The 15,611-nt window shown below is 40.4% G+C and overlaps 2 protein-coding genes across 2 annotated transcripts; both read left to right on the top strand.

Annotated features, from left to right (window-relative positions):
• Positions 1-1,282: 1,282 nt before the first annotated feature.
• Positions 1,283-6,744, top strand: nudt9 (nudix (nucleoside diphosphate linked moiety X)-type motif 9). Its single transcript, XM_019358081.2, has 8 exons — positions 1,283-1,732; positions 2,191-2,466; positions 2,581-2,670; positions 2,854-2,940; positions 3,155-3,266; positions 3,434-3,580; positions 3,697-3,781; positions 5,031-6,744. The coding sequence occupies exons 1-8, from the start codon at positions 1,635-1,637 to the stop codon at positions 5,174-5,176; spliced, it is 1,041 nt and encodes a 346-aa protein (XP_019213626.1). The 5' UTR covers positions 1,283-1,634; the 3' UTR covers positions 5,177-6,744.
• A 1,989-nt stretch (positions 6,745-8,733) lies between these two features.
• Positions 8,734-15,107, top strand: si:ch211-11k18.4 (uncharacterized). Its single transcript, XM_003453988.5, has 12 exons — positions 8,734-9,019; positions 9,699-9,810; positions 10,899-10,992; positions 11,241-11,295; positions 11,513-11,653; positions 12,099-12,259; positions 13,114-13,212; positions 13,338-13,483; positions 13,818-13,989; positions 14,075-14,187; positions 14,356-14,440; positions 14,648-15,107. The coding sequence occupies exons 1-12, from the start codon at positions 8,902-8,904 to the stop codon at positions 14,705-14,707; spliced, it is 1,356 nt and encodes a 451-aa protein (XP_003454036.1). The 5' UTR covers positions 8,734-8,901; the 3' UTR covers positions 14,708-15,107.
• The last annotated feature ends 504 nt before the right edge of the window (positions 15,108-15,611 follow it).

The following is a 15,611-nucleotide window of genomic DNA, read 5'->3' as shown; positions in this document are numbered from 1 at the left end:
TAAATAGTTTCTGATGAATTTGAACTTTGGCTTGATGTTTTTGTATATTAAACATTTTAGAACAATAAAAATGGTTTTAAATGGTGGTTTGAACACGCTGTGGGAAGATAATGTCACAGGAGAGGCTTTTTTGTTTACATGTACACAGACTTTATTGTATGTCAGGTTTATTACATAAGATATCACATTATTATTTATACATTACAACAGCAATAATACTACCAGTATATAGCTGGCAACTACTGTTGGTAAATATTAAACATTTAAACATATACAAGTGTTAGTGTCAGGATGTTTCTTCTTCCATATACACCAGAATAATAATAATAAAAATATACAGCATAAAAGATTCTATCTATCTATCTATCTATCTATCTATCTATCTATCTATCTATCTATCTATCTATCTATCTATCTATCTATCTATCTATCTATCTATCTATCTATCATAAACATATGTCTCTTTCAAGTACTGTTGCTGCAGTGAGAGTACTAACTGAGATGGGGAAAAGAGATCATATTTCTCCCATAGAGTTGCTGCTCTTCATTGGCTCCCGGTTAAATCCAGAATTGAATTTAAAACCCTTCTACTCACATACAACCACTTATATGGTCAGGCCCCATCATATCGTGCATAGGACCAAAGGCCCACATTACCCTAACAGAGCACTTTGCACGCAGACTCTAGGCTTAATTGTGGTTCCCAGAGTATTTACAAGTAGAATAGGAGGCAGAGCCTCAGCATTCTCTCTTCTGTGGAACCAGGACCCAGTTTGGATTTGGGAGAAAGACACCATATCTACTTCCAAAATTAGAGCTAAAAGCCTTCCTTTTTGATAAAGCTTATAGAGCTGGATCACGTGACCCTGAATCACCCCTTAGTTACGCTAAGACGCATTGTGCTATTGGATTTACTCATCAGTAATTATTAAACCTTGGCTGTGTTGGCTCTCTTCTCTTTCCCTTCACCACCTGGCCGGTGTTGTGTCAAAGAAGTTACCCCCAGCAAAAATTGTTTCCCCATCCACGAGAGCGCGCAAAGTAGGAGGAGCCAGTGGCGGAGCCACTTTGCGCGCTCTCGTGGATGGGGAAACAATTTTTGCCGGGGGTAACTACTTTGACACAACACCTGTCGTATACAGTAGACTGGTCCTCCCCGAGCCTGACTCTACAGGAGGTTTCTTTCTGTTGAAAGCGAATTTTTCCTACTCACTGTCACCAAGTGCTCACCCAGAGAGGGTCATCAGGTTGGTGTATGGTCAAACTGACTTCCTTCTGTAATTTTTCTCTTTCAGCGTTTTTAACAATTTACCGGAACTTACACGGAAATGTTTTCTGAAAGCTTACAAACGTTCGCACATTATGCAGATATCGATCAAAACATTAAAAAACAACAACACTATTTTCATTAATTTTTTTTATGTTGCATTAAGCTGCAAATGTCAAATACAGGACATTAATTTACCTGTCGGTCATCTTTTTTTTTTTTTTTTAATCAACTTTAAACGACCGATCACTATGGAAACGAGCGCCACCGTGGTAGGCGCACCCCTTTGTGGACGTCACCTTGCAGGGCGGTGCACTTCCTGGTTTCCGTTGTGTTGTGCTTTCTAGGCTACTGATTGATTAGAGGAATGATACATTTACCTCTGCGGCGACACTTGGTCGGACCGATTCGTTTAGCGTTTACTCTTCTCGGACTCCCGCATACCGTCTGGACCTCCGGAGTAAGGTATGGAGGGGAACATTACTTATAAACCTTTACCTTGAAGCTATCAAGCTAATAAGCTCAATGAAATAGAAAGTCCTTACTTCTACAGTTTCAGGGTAGACTGAAGAGTGCTCACCAGGTAATTTTAGTACTGTACAGTGGCTTGGGTTATATGCACAATCCAATTTGTTTACAATTGATATCAAAATAGATGTTAATATCCACGAGATTGTAGACATGGCCACTGAAGATCAGCTATACAGAATGATCACTGTACAGATTTCAACACGGCAGAAGCAGCTGTGTAACAGCAGCTGTAATCCCGCTGCTCTGCACTGATTGCACGGCCTACTCCTTTAATCTATGTGCGTGTGACAGAAGATATTTCATGTCATCATTGAGGGGCAGTGGCATTTTCATAATGTGGAGAGAAAGAAGTGCATGTGGAGTACTTACATTATCTTCTCTCTCTCCTTTAGGCCAGCTGTTTCCTGCCCTTCTTCTTACCCCTTCCCAACCAGTAAAACCATCAGCGCTGTCAACACTAGTTACTGCCGCCGGTCCTCGACCATGCCATCTTCAGCAGGGCCTCATGTAAAGTCCAGATGCCCACAGTATCCAGGGTCCAATATCAAGCGCTTGTCTGTGCCTGATGACAAGGTGGACTGGACTCAGAAGTGGCCCGAGTATGAGCCAGTCAGCTACACGGCCCCTTCAGTTTTAAATAACCCAGCCTGGGCGGATCCTGATATTGGGTGAGCAACAAATGGCACCCTTAATGCTTATCAAGTACATTCTGGTAGCGCCATGTGAGTAATGTTATCAGATCTTTGAAGCATTATAGATTTTTTTCTACACTTGTTTTGTAGCTCCTTCTCTCCAAAGTTTAACACTGTGGATGGTGGTGTGGACAGGACGAGCTTTGAGGGAAGCTACAAAGTGGAAAATGGAAAACCGCTGTAAGTTATACCTCTAAGATGGTTTTTCCTGTATTTAATAAAACATCCAGTTTAGTAGAATTTGCCCTGGTAACTGCAGTGTTAGCAAACCGTTCACACTGCAGAGATGTTTCATTAGCTGTTATTGTTAAAGGCATTTTTTACAAGTCTCAGAACTCCATATAAATAATTTTACTCCCATAGAAATCCTTGTGGACGCACAGGGTTGGCAGGCAGAGGGTTGCTAGGACGATGGGGACCCAACCATGCAGCAGATCCAATAGTCACCAGGTACCTATTCTTTTGCTTTACACAGTGCAATTATCCACACTCACACAGCGCACATGAATAATTTAAAAGTGGAAATCTCAGTGCACATTAGTGCCAAGTAATTTGATATCCATCTGAAAGCTGACTTCAAACTGAAACAGTTTCATATCATAGCTAAAAGTTGATGAATTCAAAGAAAACCGGCTGCATTTATGTACATTTCACCATCTGACAGATGGAAGGTAGATGTCAAAGGGGCAAAGGTTCATCACTCAGACTCCAAAAAGCCTGTTCTGCAGTTTGTGTCAATCATGAGGAAGGACTGTGGGGAGTGGGCCATCCCTGGGGTAAGTGTTTTTTATGTTTCTTTTGTCTATACAGGGGTGTCCCACCATTCTTGCTTGCCATATGGTGTCTGCAAAAATGCTGTAGGGCAGCAAAAACAAGATTTCATTATCGTGGAAGGGAGGGGTTTGGAGATAGGTAAGAAGTTATAGCCCTGTTGTTTTTGCAGGGCATGGTAGATCCAGGCGAGCAGGTTTCTCTCACACTGCAGCGCGAGTTCTCAGAAGAAGCATTGAACTCGCTCTCTAGTTCCCCGGCAGAGAGAGCGAAAACCCATCAGCGCATCACTAATCTCTTCAAATCGTCAGGATTTATGGTTCGTAAAGTGGCGTATGTGTTTGCTGCCATATTTTAATCACCAGGTGGATCTATCATATAAAACTATCTGGCTTTTTCTCTGAGGGCTGACAGCATGTGATCTTTCTCCTTCAGGTCTACAAGGGCTATGTCGATGATCCCAGAAACACTGACAATTCCTGGATGGAGACGGTTGCTGTCAACTTTCACGATGACTTAGGTATCATTAATTATGAAGAATGCTATTCCTTCTTTTTTCTTTCATCTCTGCCTGTCAGCATTTTTCTAGCATTAGAAAAAGTTGATGAATGTATATGAATATAAAATACTGTACCGTAATACTGTATATAAAAGATGAATGTGGCCATTTTTAATGTCACACATTGGTTCGTTAAGTCGTGTTTTGAAGATTCATCCTCAAGATTTTGGCGGTCACTGTCTTGGTTTTCTGGAACCAGATGTGATGAACCCTGACCCTCAGACACTGCATATTCATAAAGTAGCAACCTGTCAGTCACAAGGTGGCGCAAAGACCTAAAACAACCTAAAACGTCTTTTTGAGTCGCCCCCTGCTGTATATTAGAAAACAAGAAATGGAGGTTTTAAAGGACTTCCACATTGGATTCACTTTTAAGACTTGGTGGTTACGCCCAGTGTTGGGTGTAATATGTTACTTAAAACTACAATGACATTACATTTTTCAGTAATGCAATAATAGAACATGTTACTGCATTAAATTCAGTAATTATATTAAATTTTCAATTGTTATTACTCACATTATTTGAGGATTGAAGATATGGAAATTAGTTTTATTTTTATTGCACAAAAGGACAAGAGCATGTTGGTAAAGTTGCAAGCATCTGCATATACATCATGCTAATGCTAAGCTAGTGAAAAAGCCAGAGTTATGTTAAAATTGAGTGAATGCTGACCCCAGCCCAGCAGTCAGACCCTGAACTTCAACAGGTAACAAAGGCAGTGATCAGTCAGCACTGTAACCTCCATTTCTACCTGTACATGTTTCTAAAGTAGAATCGCAGAAGTCTTCTTGAGGTGGTTTCTGTCTTTGCTGTTTGTTGTCAGCTTTGTGTTCATATGTAAACACTAGAAAAGATCATACATGTGTCTTGAATAGCATAGAGATTTGTGTTGTTGACTTTAGTCTAAGGTTTATATTGATAGCTGGTAATAATGTGATGATGTGTTTCAGGTCATTTCACAGAGTAACGTGAAAGTAATGTAACAAGTAGAGTAACAGATTACTTTCTTCAGTAATTAAGTAATGCACTGCAATTATTTTTAAGAAAAGTAATGAGTAATGTGTAATACATTCCTCTCTTCTTTTTCCTTTTTTTTGAATAACGACTCCAACACTGGTTACATCCAGCATTTAATTGCAGTCTATGTTCTGAATACGTTTCCAAGGTGTTTTGCAGGGAAAAAGTCAAATATCTTTGTTTTTACGTCAGGTAACAGCGTGAGCGAGCTGCCACTGGAAGCCGGTGATGACGCCGGACAAGTCCAGTGGGTTGACCTTGACTCGTCTTTCCCCCTCTATGCGAATCACTCCCATTTCCTGGAGATTGTTGCCAAAGAGAGGAAGGCACACTGGTAGCCAAAAACCAAAGAATGCTTTAACACAGAAGGAAACTTAAGAGCCTTACTGCCCCTTGGTGTGCTGAGAGGGCTCATCAGCTGAAGTAGCATGGCATTTTATGTAAACCTATTCACACTGATTGATGAATGAAACCCTAACACATATTAATTTATATTAAAACTCATATAGATGTACTCTGCAGTTTAAAAGAACCTACTAAGCATGCTGCTTGAGATAATAAAAGAGAACTATTGTACATTTAGATTAAACCCTTTGACTGACTGCTTGCAAGATAGTAAAGACAAGCCTGTAAGAGCAAGAGTAAGCACAGATTATGCTAATGTATTCAATGCTAACACGTATCGCATTAACCAAACACAATGATCTGCTGAACATAACAGTGCCACTAAATGAATGGAAGTGTGACAAGGGGAGAAATCAGAATAAAGAAGTGGAATCTGGCTTTGATCTTTACATGTGAAGAGGATATGATGATGGTGATGTGCAGGAGCAGACATGGTTTCGAGTGGCAACAGACGGTGGATGCAAAACAGCATTTTGCAATCAGCAGGCTGCCTTTCCAAATGTAGACATCAAAACGTGTCATCTGACAGGTCGGGATGCTTATCAGGGAGGCAGTGATGAATTATGCATTGAAAGAACTTAAAAATCTGTGTGAGACAAACACTAACACCTCTGTTATTTAAAGGTACTCAAGAATGGAGGGTGCCAAAATGAATCAAATAAATACATCAGTAATTATGTCAACAATGGGTTCAAATTGGAAATACATTAATTCTTTTTATTACATGTTTTAAATGAAAGAAACTGTCTTTTAAATGAGTATTTTGTAATAACTTTATTATTTTCAATTTCAATGAATTAATGACAAATGTCATTAATTATTTAATCATCTTATTTATCTCATTCTTTTTGGCCCTCATGGCCCTCTATTCTCAACAAACAAAAATAATGTTTCATAAAATCCCGTTAGGAGTGGCAGCTGCTTTGTCTTCAGAATGATTTTCCATATTTCACAAGGTATGATATGATTTCTTTTTCCTCTGTGTACCAAAACTGGTGAGGACATCAGTTGGGCTTATCAAGCCTTAACCTTAATCAAATTAGGGCCCCAAGAGTTCCAGGAGGCACCACAAATCCTATAAACCTGTTTTATATGCTTTGCGACCATAACCTTACCCATGTCTGGGCCGATTCTGCTGTTTAAATTTCACTTTACTGAGCATATGATGAACTATAGGCCTAAAATTATATAGAAATGCAAGTTCAGTTCAAGAAGATTCACAGTGCACACAGGCCGCTTTCCAGTAATACAGGAGCTTTTACAGCAGGAGCACTAATTACATTTGATGTTGTGGTAAAGGAGAGTATTTCTCATATTGATTTGCCCAGTTGCTCTCTCAAAAGTGGCGACATTCCTCCCAGTCTTTGGCTTTAAAGCTCTGGTTTTGTCTTGTGGTAAGTAAAAGGCAGGATTACAGAACTTTGGCACTAAAATTCTGCACAATCACTTTAATTATTGGTATCATTAATTGCTCGTCTTAAAGCGTTACAGGTTCTGTAAAGTAATTTATTGTAATGGGTAATGGGAAAATTAACACGGGTTTACTTATTAAACTTGCACTGATTTTTTTTTTTAAATTATTGTTATTATTTTTCAAATGTTTGTCTGCATTACTTAAAAATGTACGTCGTTGTGAAATCATGAGTTTGATTGTATGTATGGGTTTCCTCATTAATGCACAATTTTAAAGTAGCTATTGTGTGCGCAACATCAGCTGGTTTCAGCTCACACAGTCACACCAGAAACAGTTATCCTCATATGTTTTTGTTTGTGCCATTGTTTACACCAATGTTTCATGTTTACTTTTTATTCTTTTCATGTGAAAATAAATTCCCACATATATTAAACAAGTTAAATGTGTTTGACTCAGACTATATTGCTGTGTGCACTCCATGTTGTATGCGCACTGATCCCTTTTTCCACCAGCATAACAATGCCTGCAACGTTCCAACCATTTTAATAACCACGTATCCAGTTCAGGGGTGGCGCTAGAGCTGAACTCTATAGCCAAATAATGACCCCAATTCTAAAAAATACATGGGATGCTGCATAAAATGTAAATAACAACAGAATGCAATGATTTTCAAATCTTATAAGCCCGTATTTCATTCACTGCAGAACAGAGAAAACATATCAACAAATCATTTTATTGTTTCATGTAAAATATTGGCTCGTTTTGAATTTGATGGTAGCAACATGCCTCTGAATAAGTCAGGATGGGGGCAACAAAAGACTGGAAAAGTAAGAGGAACTAAAAAGAAGCAGCTGGAGGAACATTTAATTAGGTTAAGTGGCAACAGGTCGTGATTGGATATAAAAAGACTGTATTAAGAAAAGCATCTTTAAGTTTCACCAATCTATATAAAAACTGCATCTACAAAATTAAGGAGTAAATTCAGAAAAATGTTCTTCAGTGTACAATTGTGAATTATTTTAATATTGTATCATTGACAGTACATGATATCATCGAAAGATTGTGAAAATCTGGAGAATTCTCTGTGTGCAAGGGACAAGGCCAAAAATCAATATTGGATGCCTGTGATTTTCAGTGCACTAGATTTAAAACAGACATAATTCTTGAATAATTCTTGAATGAAACGAGCTCAGGAACTCTTTCAGAAAGAAATCATTGTCTGTGAACACGGTTCACCAGACTATCCAAAAATTTAGGTTAAAGCTCTATTATGCAAAAAAGAAGCCATATATGAACATGATCCAGAAATACTGCTTTCTTCTTTGGGCCAATTCTCACTTAAAATGGACTGGGGCAAAGTGGAAAACTCTTCTGTGGTCGGACTAATTACAGTTTAAAATTCACCTTGAAAACATGGAAACTGCATCCTTTGGACTAAAAGTAGTAGAGGTACCATCTGGCTTGTGCATAATTGCTCATGAAACTGACAGCTTTCACACTGGAAAGGTCCCATACAGTTTTTTAGAGTAACACGTACTCCCACTCAGATGTCTTTTTCAGAGAAGACCTTGCATAGTTCAGGAAGACAATGGTTTGATTGAATTCAGGGACCTTCTTGGTGTGAGTCGACAGTGTTTTTAAAAATTCAACCAAAATGTGTGGACCATAAATACACTAACATGTCTGCATTAATTTGCACATTACCACACTGAGAGCCCCACAAAATAGGGATCATGTTTCCTTAAAAGTCATTTTATGCCATTACTTACATTATGCTTACTAATTATTTTTACATTCAATTTGCAGCATGTGTGAATGTAAATGTCCTTGGCTTTGAAATACTCGTTTACTTATGTTTTTAAAATTGCAGATATGACTTGCTGCAGTTTTAAACACAAGGAAATCTAGTTTAATTCTTAAAGTTTCCCTAATCATTATTATTATTATTATTATTATTATTATTTGTGGACATGCTGTTTATTTAAGTTGACTGAAAAACAACTACATATCACATCTGTCTGTCTAACCAGGAAATGTTTGGCTCTTCCCCTCAGCCATATTCCAAACTTCATTACCCATAATCCCGTGCAACAAAAGCCGCCCAAGCTGACGACGTGGCCAAGGTACGGACCGGGGCGATTCAAACGAGGCAGACCGGCTTTGTTTGTTGCTAGCTCATTGAGGTGGAATTCATATGCTTGCTGAAGTCTGTGTGAAACTTTTAATTCATCACTGAGTGTAACGATGTCCGGGAAAATCAAGAGCCGAAGTGCTGCAAACTCAGACTCGATAACCGGCGGTGTGTCCTGCGATGAGCGCATCTTGCGGGATTGTCATCAACTGTACACGGATCCTGACAGCGGTGAGTTGGCTGACGTACAACTCGTGGAACTGACAGCATCTCACCTGATGCCTGCACCTTTCACCTGTTTGGTATTAAAGTTGATAAAACAAACCCTTTGCTGCCCCGGGGGGTAGCTAGCTAACTTTGTACATAACGTTAGCCTTCTCCAAAAGCACGGGGAGCTAACCGTTAGCTGAGTTAGCTAGTGAGGATTTTATGATATTTGCTGACGATGCGACTGTCAACGTTAATGCTGGTTAAATCAGTCACCCACTGATGTGGCACTCTGTTTGTTAGTAATAAGTCAGCTGCATAGCTGTGATGTAACTTCTAATATAAGTTTACCTCTGGATCTGGTACCTCCAGTATTGGCAGCACAGGGTTATCCCATATATTGAGAAAGTGCAACATTTTAGCTTAAAAACAGATCTGCCAGTTGACTCACACATCTCGCTGATATATCTCACAGATAATGACGAGACACTATGCCAAGTGAAAAAACGGGAATGGTGAGAGAAAGAAGACTGTCACTTAGCGAAATGGCTTCCTTTAAGTAGTTGAGAACTTTGATATTGTCCTTTACATGCCAAATGTCACTTAACATTTAGATCTGCTCATCCCAACACAGCACCATGATTTTTCTCCTTTCCCACAGAAGCTAATGAACCATCTGTGTCCTGCTGTCTGTTATATTCAGGGTTGATCCCAGTGGCCGAATCTGTTGGTGTGAAGTTGCTGCCGCCCAGAAAAAAGATCACTGTGCTGCTGATGGGGAACCACTCTGCTGGGAAAAGCTCCTTCATCAACTGGTAAATATATGTTATGGATAAATATTTGCATATGTGCAAGTAGGTGGCAGATTATTAACCACTTATCCAACTGACAGAGTAATGGAAATCTGGTGTCTGGGATGAGGATACTTCTGTGTTAAATCTATGCCGTAGGTACGTGGTAACTGCAAACTCCCTCCGAAACCCTATACCGTCAGGACTCATAGATGTTAGCAAATTCCTGGAAGGAGATTGTCCCAACTATTAAAATAGAGATTAGGCAATGTGAAAAGAAATGGAGGAACTTGAGGGGCAAATATGTTTAAAACTGAAAATTGGAAGTAGGGACTCAGGAGGGACAAAGTCTCAGGTCTTTCCGTTGTGGCACCCACTGCATATAAAACACTGGGACATAACCGCATAACCAAATATAAAGCATTGCAATCATTGCCAGCATTTATGCAAAAGCATGAATGCTGGAAATGACAGCAATGGCTTGCAGAAGTTTAAACCAGCTGTTAGAGGGAACTTGGTGTGAGCGATCACCTTCATCCTATTTCTTTCCTGATGGGGATGTTGTGCTTCATGTACCCATGTACAGGGAATCGGTGCACACTGAATGGTTTGATTAGTACAAAAATGAAGTGAATAATATGCTATCGCCTTCACAGTCAGCAGACCCAGTTAAACACCTGAATCAGTGTGTAAGTCCCTGATCTCCTCTGTAATCAGGAAAACACCAAAAGGAAATATCTATTGGAAGTGTGATTGAGCTCCTTTAGCAGAGCTGCAGAGATTTGTAAACTCAATGCCAAGGAACAGGGACTGGAGGCCCACATCAGACTAAAACCTGACCAAGGTGCCTTTTGGCTTTCCTTTAATTTATTGCCCAGTTGCACAGCAGTCAGACTGAATAAAGCGCATGTGTATATCCTCTGAAATTACCAGTATTTAAAGAGTTACGATTACTTCTAAATGTTCTCTGATCTTTTTTTGACTCGTGTCTGAATCTGAGTTGACTAAATTAGCCTGTCCATCTTTATCAGTGTCTTTAGCCCCTTATTCATGGTTTTTTATACACTATTCAGATAAGCAATAATCAAGATCTTTCTGTTTTTATTGTTCAGGTACGTGGAAGAGCACATCCAGCGCACTGGAGTAGCTATTGAGACCCAAGGCTTCAGCTTTGTTACAAGTGGACGCAAGAGAGAGTCTCTCACAGTAAGTGCTGCGGTCCATTTTCTCTTTTTAAACGAGGCTATGGGTGTTTTCAAAAGGCACGTCTCATTCCCACCGTGAGCCATTTCATCTTTAAAATGTCAGCCGTCTGCTCCTCGTAACAGTGATTTATTACTGTGGACCGAAATGAGTTCCTCTTTGGTGGTTTCAGTGTTCTTGGAGTACCTGATATGCTTTTTACAAACTATCTGTGACAGATCTACTTCTGCTTTATTCATTTATTTTTTTAGGGAAATGCCACCCTTCATCTGTATCCACACTTCAAACCTCTGCAGGAGTTTAAAGGTGAGAGATTTAATATTGACCAGAGATTTGCTATGGACAGTGTTTTGGCAGTTTGCCGTTTGTATGTGGCAACAAATTACAGTGATTAAAGCGCCCAGTTGAATAAATGGGAAGAAAAAGCTTTTTAGAGTAGCTGTGTGGCCTTGTTCTTATTGTGCTTTTTTCTTTTTTTAATGCTAGGCACTCACTGTAACTGTGTTTTTGAATTCTTTCCCAGGTGTCTCAGAGTACTTGAGCACAGAGATCTGCACATCTCGACAGAAACGGTTCAGCTTGGTGACGTTTGTTGATTCGCCGGGCTTGGTGGACGGCGATATGAAGTATCCATTTGACGTGGACGAGGTCATCCTGTGGCTGGGTGGGTTTCTGCTGTTCCACCTTGGCCGCTGTCTTGTGGTAGTTTTAAGCAATCTTCCTTTGGTAATGCAGAAGGACAGCGGTAGCTCTGTGAAACCAGAGATACCTGAAACAAACAAAACTAAAACCAGATTCAATTTGGAGTCATTTAGATGTTTGTGGGCTTCTCCATCACAGTGAATGACCAGTCAAGTGTTTATCTCTTTATTAGTACTTTTAATTTGCCATAGTGAGCTGAAGCTCTACGTAGGGTTAACTTTGTGAGCCAGCTTTGCTTGCTTCGACACATCTTTAAGCGGTTTAAGTTCTTAGTTTAACTAAATAACAGGGAAGTGGAAAGAAATTCCACACTTGCTCGGATTACGACCCAGTTTATAATGCGATGTGAATAAACCCACAGGGTTTCCTCAGTAGTAAATAATGCTCCTTTTCACTGTCGCTCTCAGGTGATCTTTGTGACCTAATTCTGGTCTTCTTTGACCCCATGGGTCAGGCTCTGTGCAAGCGCACCCTCAACATTGTGGAGAGCCTGAATGAAAAGCACGGAGACCGGCTGCGGTTTTACCTGAGCAAGGCTGACGAGGCCGGAGGAGAGTCGGACAGACAGGTACACATACCAGCAGCAGCTACTGTAGGAGAGTCAACGCTCTGAACAAACAAAGTTACATCATTCTCTTTGTATTAGATAATTCCTGCCCACACTCTGCAGTGTAGTTTCTAAGTATGCTGCCCCGGTGTGTTTTGCCAGTCTAGCAAATTAAAAAAATACCTGCACTGGGTATAGAAAAATTTTTGAGCGATGCTTTCGCTCATTAATCTTGCATTGAAGCACACAATTTTATTACTTTCAGGTTATTCTCTTTGTCACAAAGGTGGCTCTTTTAACTGTTTAGGTCAGCATGGTAATAGTGCCACATTTTCTTTTTCCAAGGGAATGCTGTGAGTGCGACACAGATTCTCTGCCAAAGGGAATTGTTGCTGTACGCAGCCTGTTCAGCTGTATCTTAATAAGTTTGTTAATATCCATCAATACATCCATCCAGCTTATATACATTACATAGAAAAGGAAATTGATAAATCTTTTTGTGGTTGATCCTCATCTGCTGCAAAGTCTGTTTTACGCTGATGAAATTGTAGCTAATTAGAGCACTTGATGAGTATATTTGTAGAATATTCATCAAAAATAAAAAGGAATCAGTCTAAATAATTTCACTTTGATCTGTCCATAAACGAAAGGGATTTCCTAACTTATTCTGCAGTAAGAGAATACTTGTTTAAACACGACATCGTGCAATTACAGTAGTCACGAGTAAGTGAGTGGTGCATTTCAAACTTTGTTTACATGACTAAATAACAGAAAAACACTACATACAGTTGATAATCTCCCTATCAGTAGCAGAAAAATGCCATCTTTGTTCCGTCTCCTCCTGACTCCTGTGTCTTTTGTTACTGCTCTCTCAGAGGGTGATGATGCAGATTGTCCAGGAGCTCTGCAAGCGGCCGGGACTGAACAAGTGTGGGTTTGACATGCCCACCATCTACATTCCTAATCCAAATAAGGTAAAAGTGATTCTTTCATCTCATCTTTCTGCCGTCCTTACTCTTTCTGCACACACAAAAGTCACCAGTTGGTATAGACTACTGTTTAGAAAAAAAAAATCTTCTGTTTGCCTTCCTGCTGTCAGCCAAGCCGCTGCATCAACCAGATCGAGGAGGTTTGTCGCACCATCGAGAAAACTATCAACCAAACGGTCCAAAACACACTCAACTCCCTGGAGAGGGACTGCGAGCTCATTGTTGAGGCTGTCACAGACAAGCTCATTAATGACAGGTAACACAGTGACACTCACTTTGTAATTCACACTGCACTGACAGCCTCCTCTGAAAGGCTACTTTCAGCTGCTCCCTTATTCACAAGGCCAGAGCAGGAGGTTCCTGACACAGTGTTTTTCTTGCACACGTGCCCTTTTGGCCAATAATTTTAACATTGATTTAAGAGTTTGTGCGTTCACGACCACTTTTAATAGCCATACATTGAGCAGGAAGTAAAGTGTAACTATAAAGATTGACGGGAATCCTTCAGTAGGAGTGTTCAGAGGAACGTGTGAGTCATATTTTTGTTTGGAATTGTCTTCGGAGAATAACTCGACCATCTGTTCACGCAGGCAGACCACTGTTGAGAACCGACGCGCACGCTGCAAGAGCTGCTTCCTGACTCTGCTGGGCTTCAGCGTCCCTCTGGCTCTGATGGCGTTTCTGTTGCTGGGCGTTCTGTCCCAGGACCTGCTGGATGCGGCTCTGGGCCAAGAGGGTACAGAGGCACTCTCCCTCTACCTGGTCAGTGGCCAAGCACGCTCGTCACTCGTAGCTGTTGAAACTGTTGCATATGGTCTTCACATAAGGCTGCTCTTGTGTCCTGCAGATGCCCGCGGTGAAAATATTTCAGTCCCTGTCTGTGGAGCAGCAGCTTTATGGCTGCGCTGGGCTGGTGCTTCTGTCCTTCCTCCTGCTCATCATTGCACGCTTCACCTTCAGGTAGGAAGTTTCGCAGTGTCATCACAGCCTTTTAGACTTCATTTTCATCCATCAGCACCTGAGGCACTTGCATGTCCTCATGTTATTTGTTCCCAGCTCTTCCAGCGTCAGCATGCCATGTGTGTTCACTGCGAATCTCATCACACTCCTCCCTTTAATTCTTTGCAGAACTCAACCCACTCTATCGACCAAACAGAAAAGGCAGCTACAGGAGAAGCTGGAGTACGTGCAGGAGGTGGTCAAGACCAAAAAGGTAGTGTGTATGTGTGGGGTTAAGGATGCACTGATCAGATATCAGTTTGCTGACTGCTCCAACCCCACTAAGCCTAAGCCAAGATATCTGTACGGGTGCCAGAACTGAAAAAAAGTTGGATCTTTGCATCCCTGTATGAGTGTGACTGCTTCTGCTGGCATGAAGTGGATTATTTTGGGATTTTAATGGTTGATTCTCTTCCTGTAGAAAAAGCTGTATGAAGACTACCTACGCCAGAGTGTCAGCGATCACGACATGGGCTTGTAGGGACGCATGCACGCAGATATCTTCACTGTCACGAAGGACTAGACGATCACTTTCCAAGATTCCACACCAGCCTCCGTGCTCTGCAGAACACTTGGTGGTGAACCATCCAAGTTGTGGTGCTGTGAACTGTGAAGCCACTTTACCCATTAGATGATGTTACCTCTGTTATATTAAAAAAAGCGGTTAAACCACACACTACCTGCAGATGAAATGAGCTTTTGTTACTGATCACTTCTTCGTAAACATTTTATACACATGTATCAGTGCCTCTTCTCTGAAATGATTTCAGGCTTATACCACTTTAAGATATTTAAACATTTCCAGACTATTTATAATATTTCTGTATGAGACCTAAAGCACTGCTTTGTGTGAGTCACTTTCTATGAGACACTGTTTCTGAGGACCTTTACCAGCGTTTTTTACAGTGCTTTTGACTCGTTAATTAATGAATCCATTTCCCATCATGAATGTCTGCAGGTTGTGTAGGTTGGCTCATGTAGAATATCCAGTTGTCTGCACGCATCTTGCTGCTGCAGTAAGAAGTGTTACCTGTGACCAATCAAACCTTTTGTATTTTCTTTCTACATTGTGAACATGTTTTAAACTTGAATAAATAAAAATACAGTAATGGATTATACTTTTTTTTTCTTTACTTTTCTTCTTAAGCGTAAGGTTTAAGCATTTTATGTAATATTGTGACATGTCAGTGTTTTAAAGCTTTTTAAAAATGCACTTGAGTATTTCCTTGTGCGTTTGAAGTTTGGACACAGAAGATGTCTGTTTACAGTCCCAGTTTCTATTGGATGGAAGTCAGGATATGATGTCGTGCCTCTGTTTTGAATGTTTTGTTTTTGTAAAAACCTGTGTGTCAGCATGTGAACAACAGTGCCAGTTATAAAACATC

Source organism: Oreochromis niloticus, linkage group LG4 (assembly GCF_001858045.2).
Source record: "Oreochromis niloticus isolate F11D_XX linkage group LG4, O_niloticus_UMD_NMBU, whole genome shotgun sequence".
In the NCBI taxonomy this organism is placed as follows: domain Eukaryota; kingdom Metazoa; phylum Chordata; class Actinopteri; order Cichliformes; family Cichlidae; genus Oreochromis; species Oreochromis niloticus.
Note: the sequence above shows the minus strand (reverse complement) of the source record. Positions and strands in the feature narration are given on the sequence as shown.

Excerpts from the sequence above, each read along its gene's own strand:
- si:ch211-11k18.4 (XM_003453988.5), top strand. The coding sequence starts at position 8,902 with ATGTCCGGGAAAATCAAGAGCCGAAGTGCTGCAAACTCAGACTCGATA. Across the intron at positions 11,654-12,098 it reads CGAGGTCATCCTGTGGCTGG|GTGATCTTTGTGACCTAATT; the intron begins GTGGGTTTCTGC and ends TGTCGCTCTCAG. Across the intron at positions 13,213-13,337 it reads ACATTCCTAATCCAAATAAG|CCAAGCCGCTGCATCAACCA; the intron begins GTAAAAGTGATT and ends TCCTGCTGTCAG.
- nudt9 (XM_019358081.2), top strand. The coding sequence starts at position 1,635 with ATGATACATTTACCTCTGCGGCGACACTTGGTCGGACCGATTCGTTTA. Across the intron at positions 2,671-2,853 it reads GTGGAAAATGGAAAACCGCT|AAATCCTTGTGGACGCACAG; the intron begins GTAAGTTATACC and ends TTACTCCCATAG. Across the intron at positions 3,782-5,030 it reads CAACTTTCACGATGACTTAG|GTAACAGCGTGAGCGAGCTG; the intron begins GTATCATTAATT and ends TTTTTACGTCAG.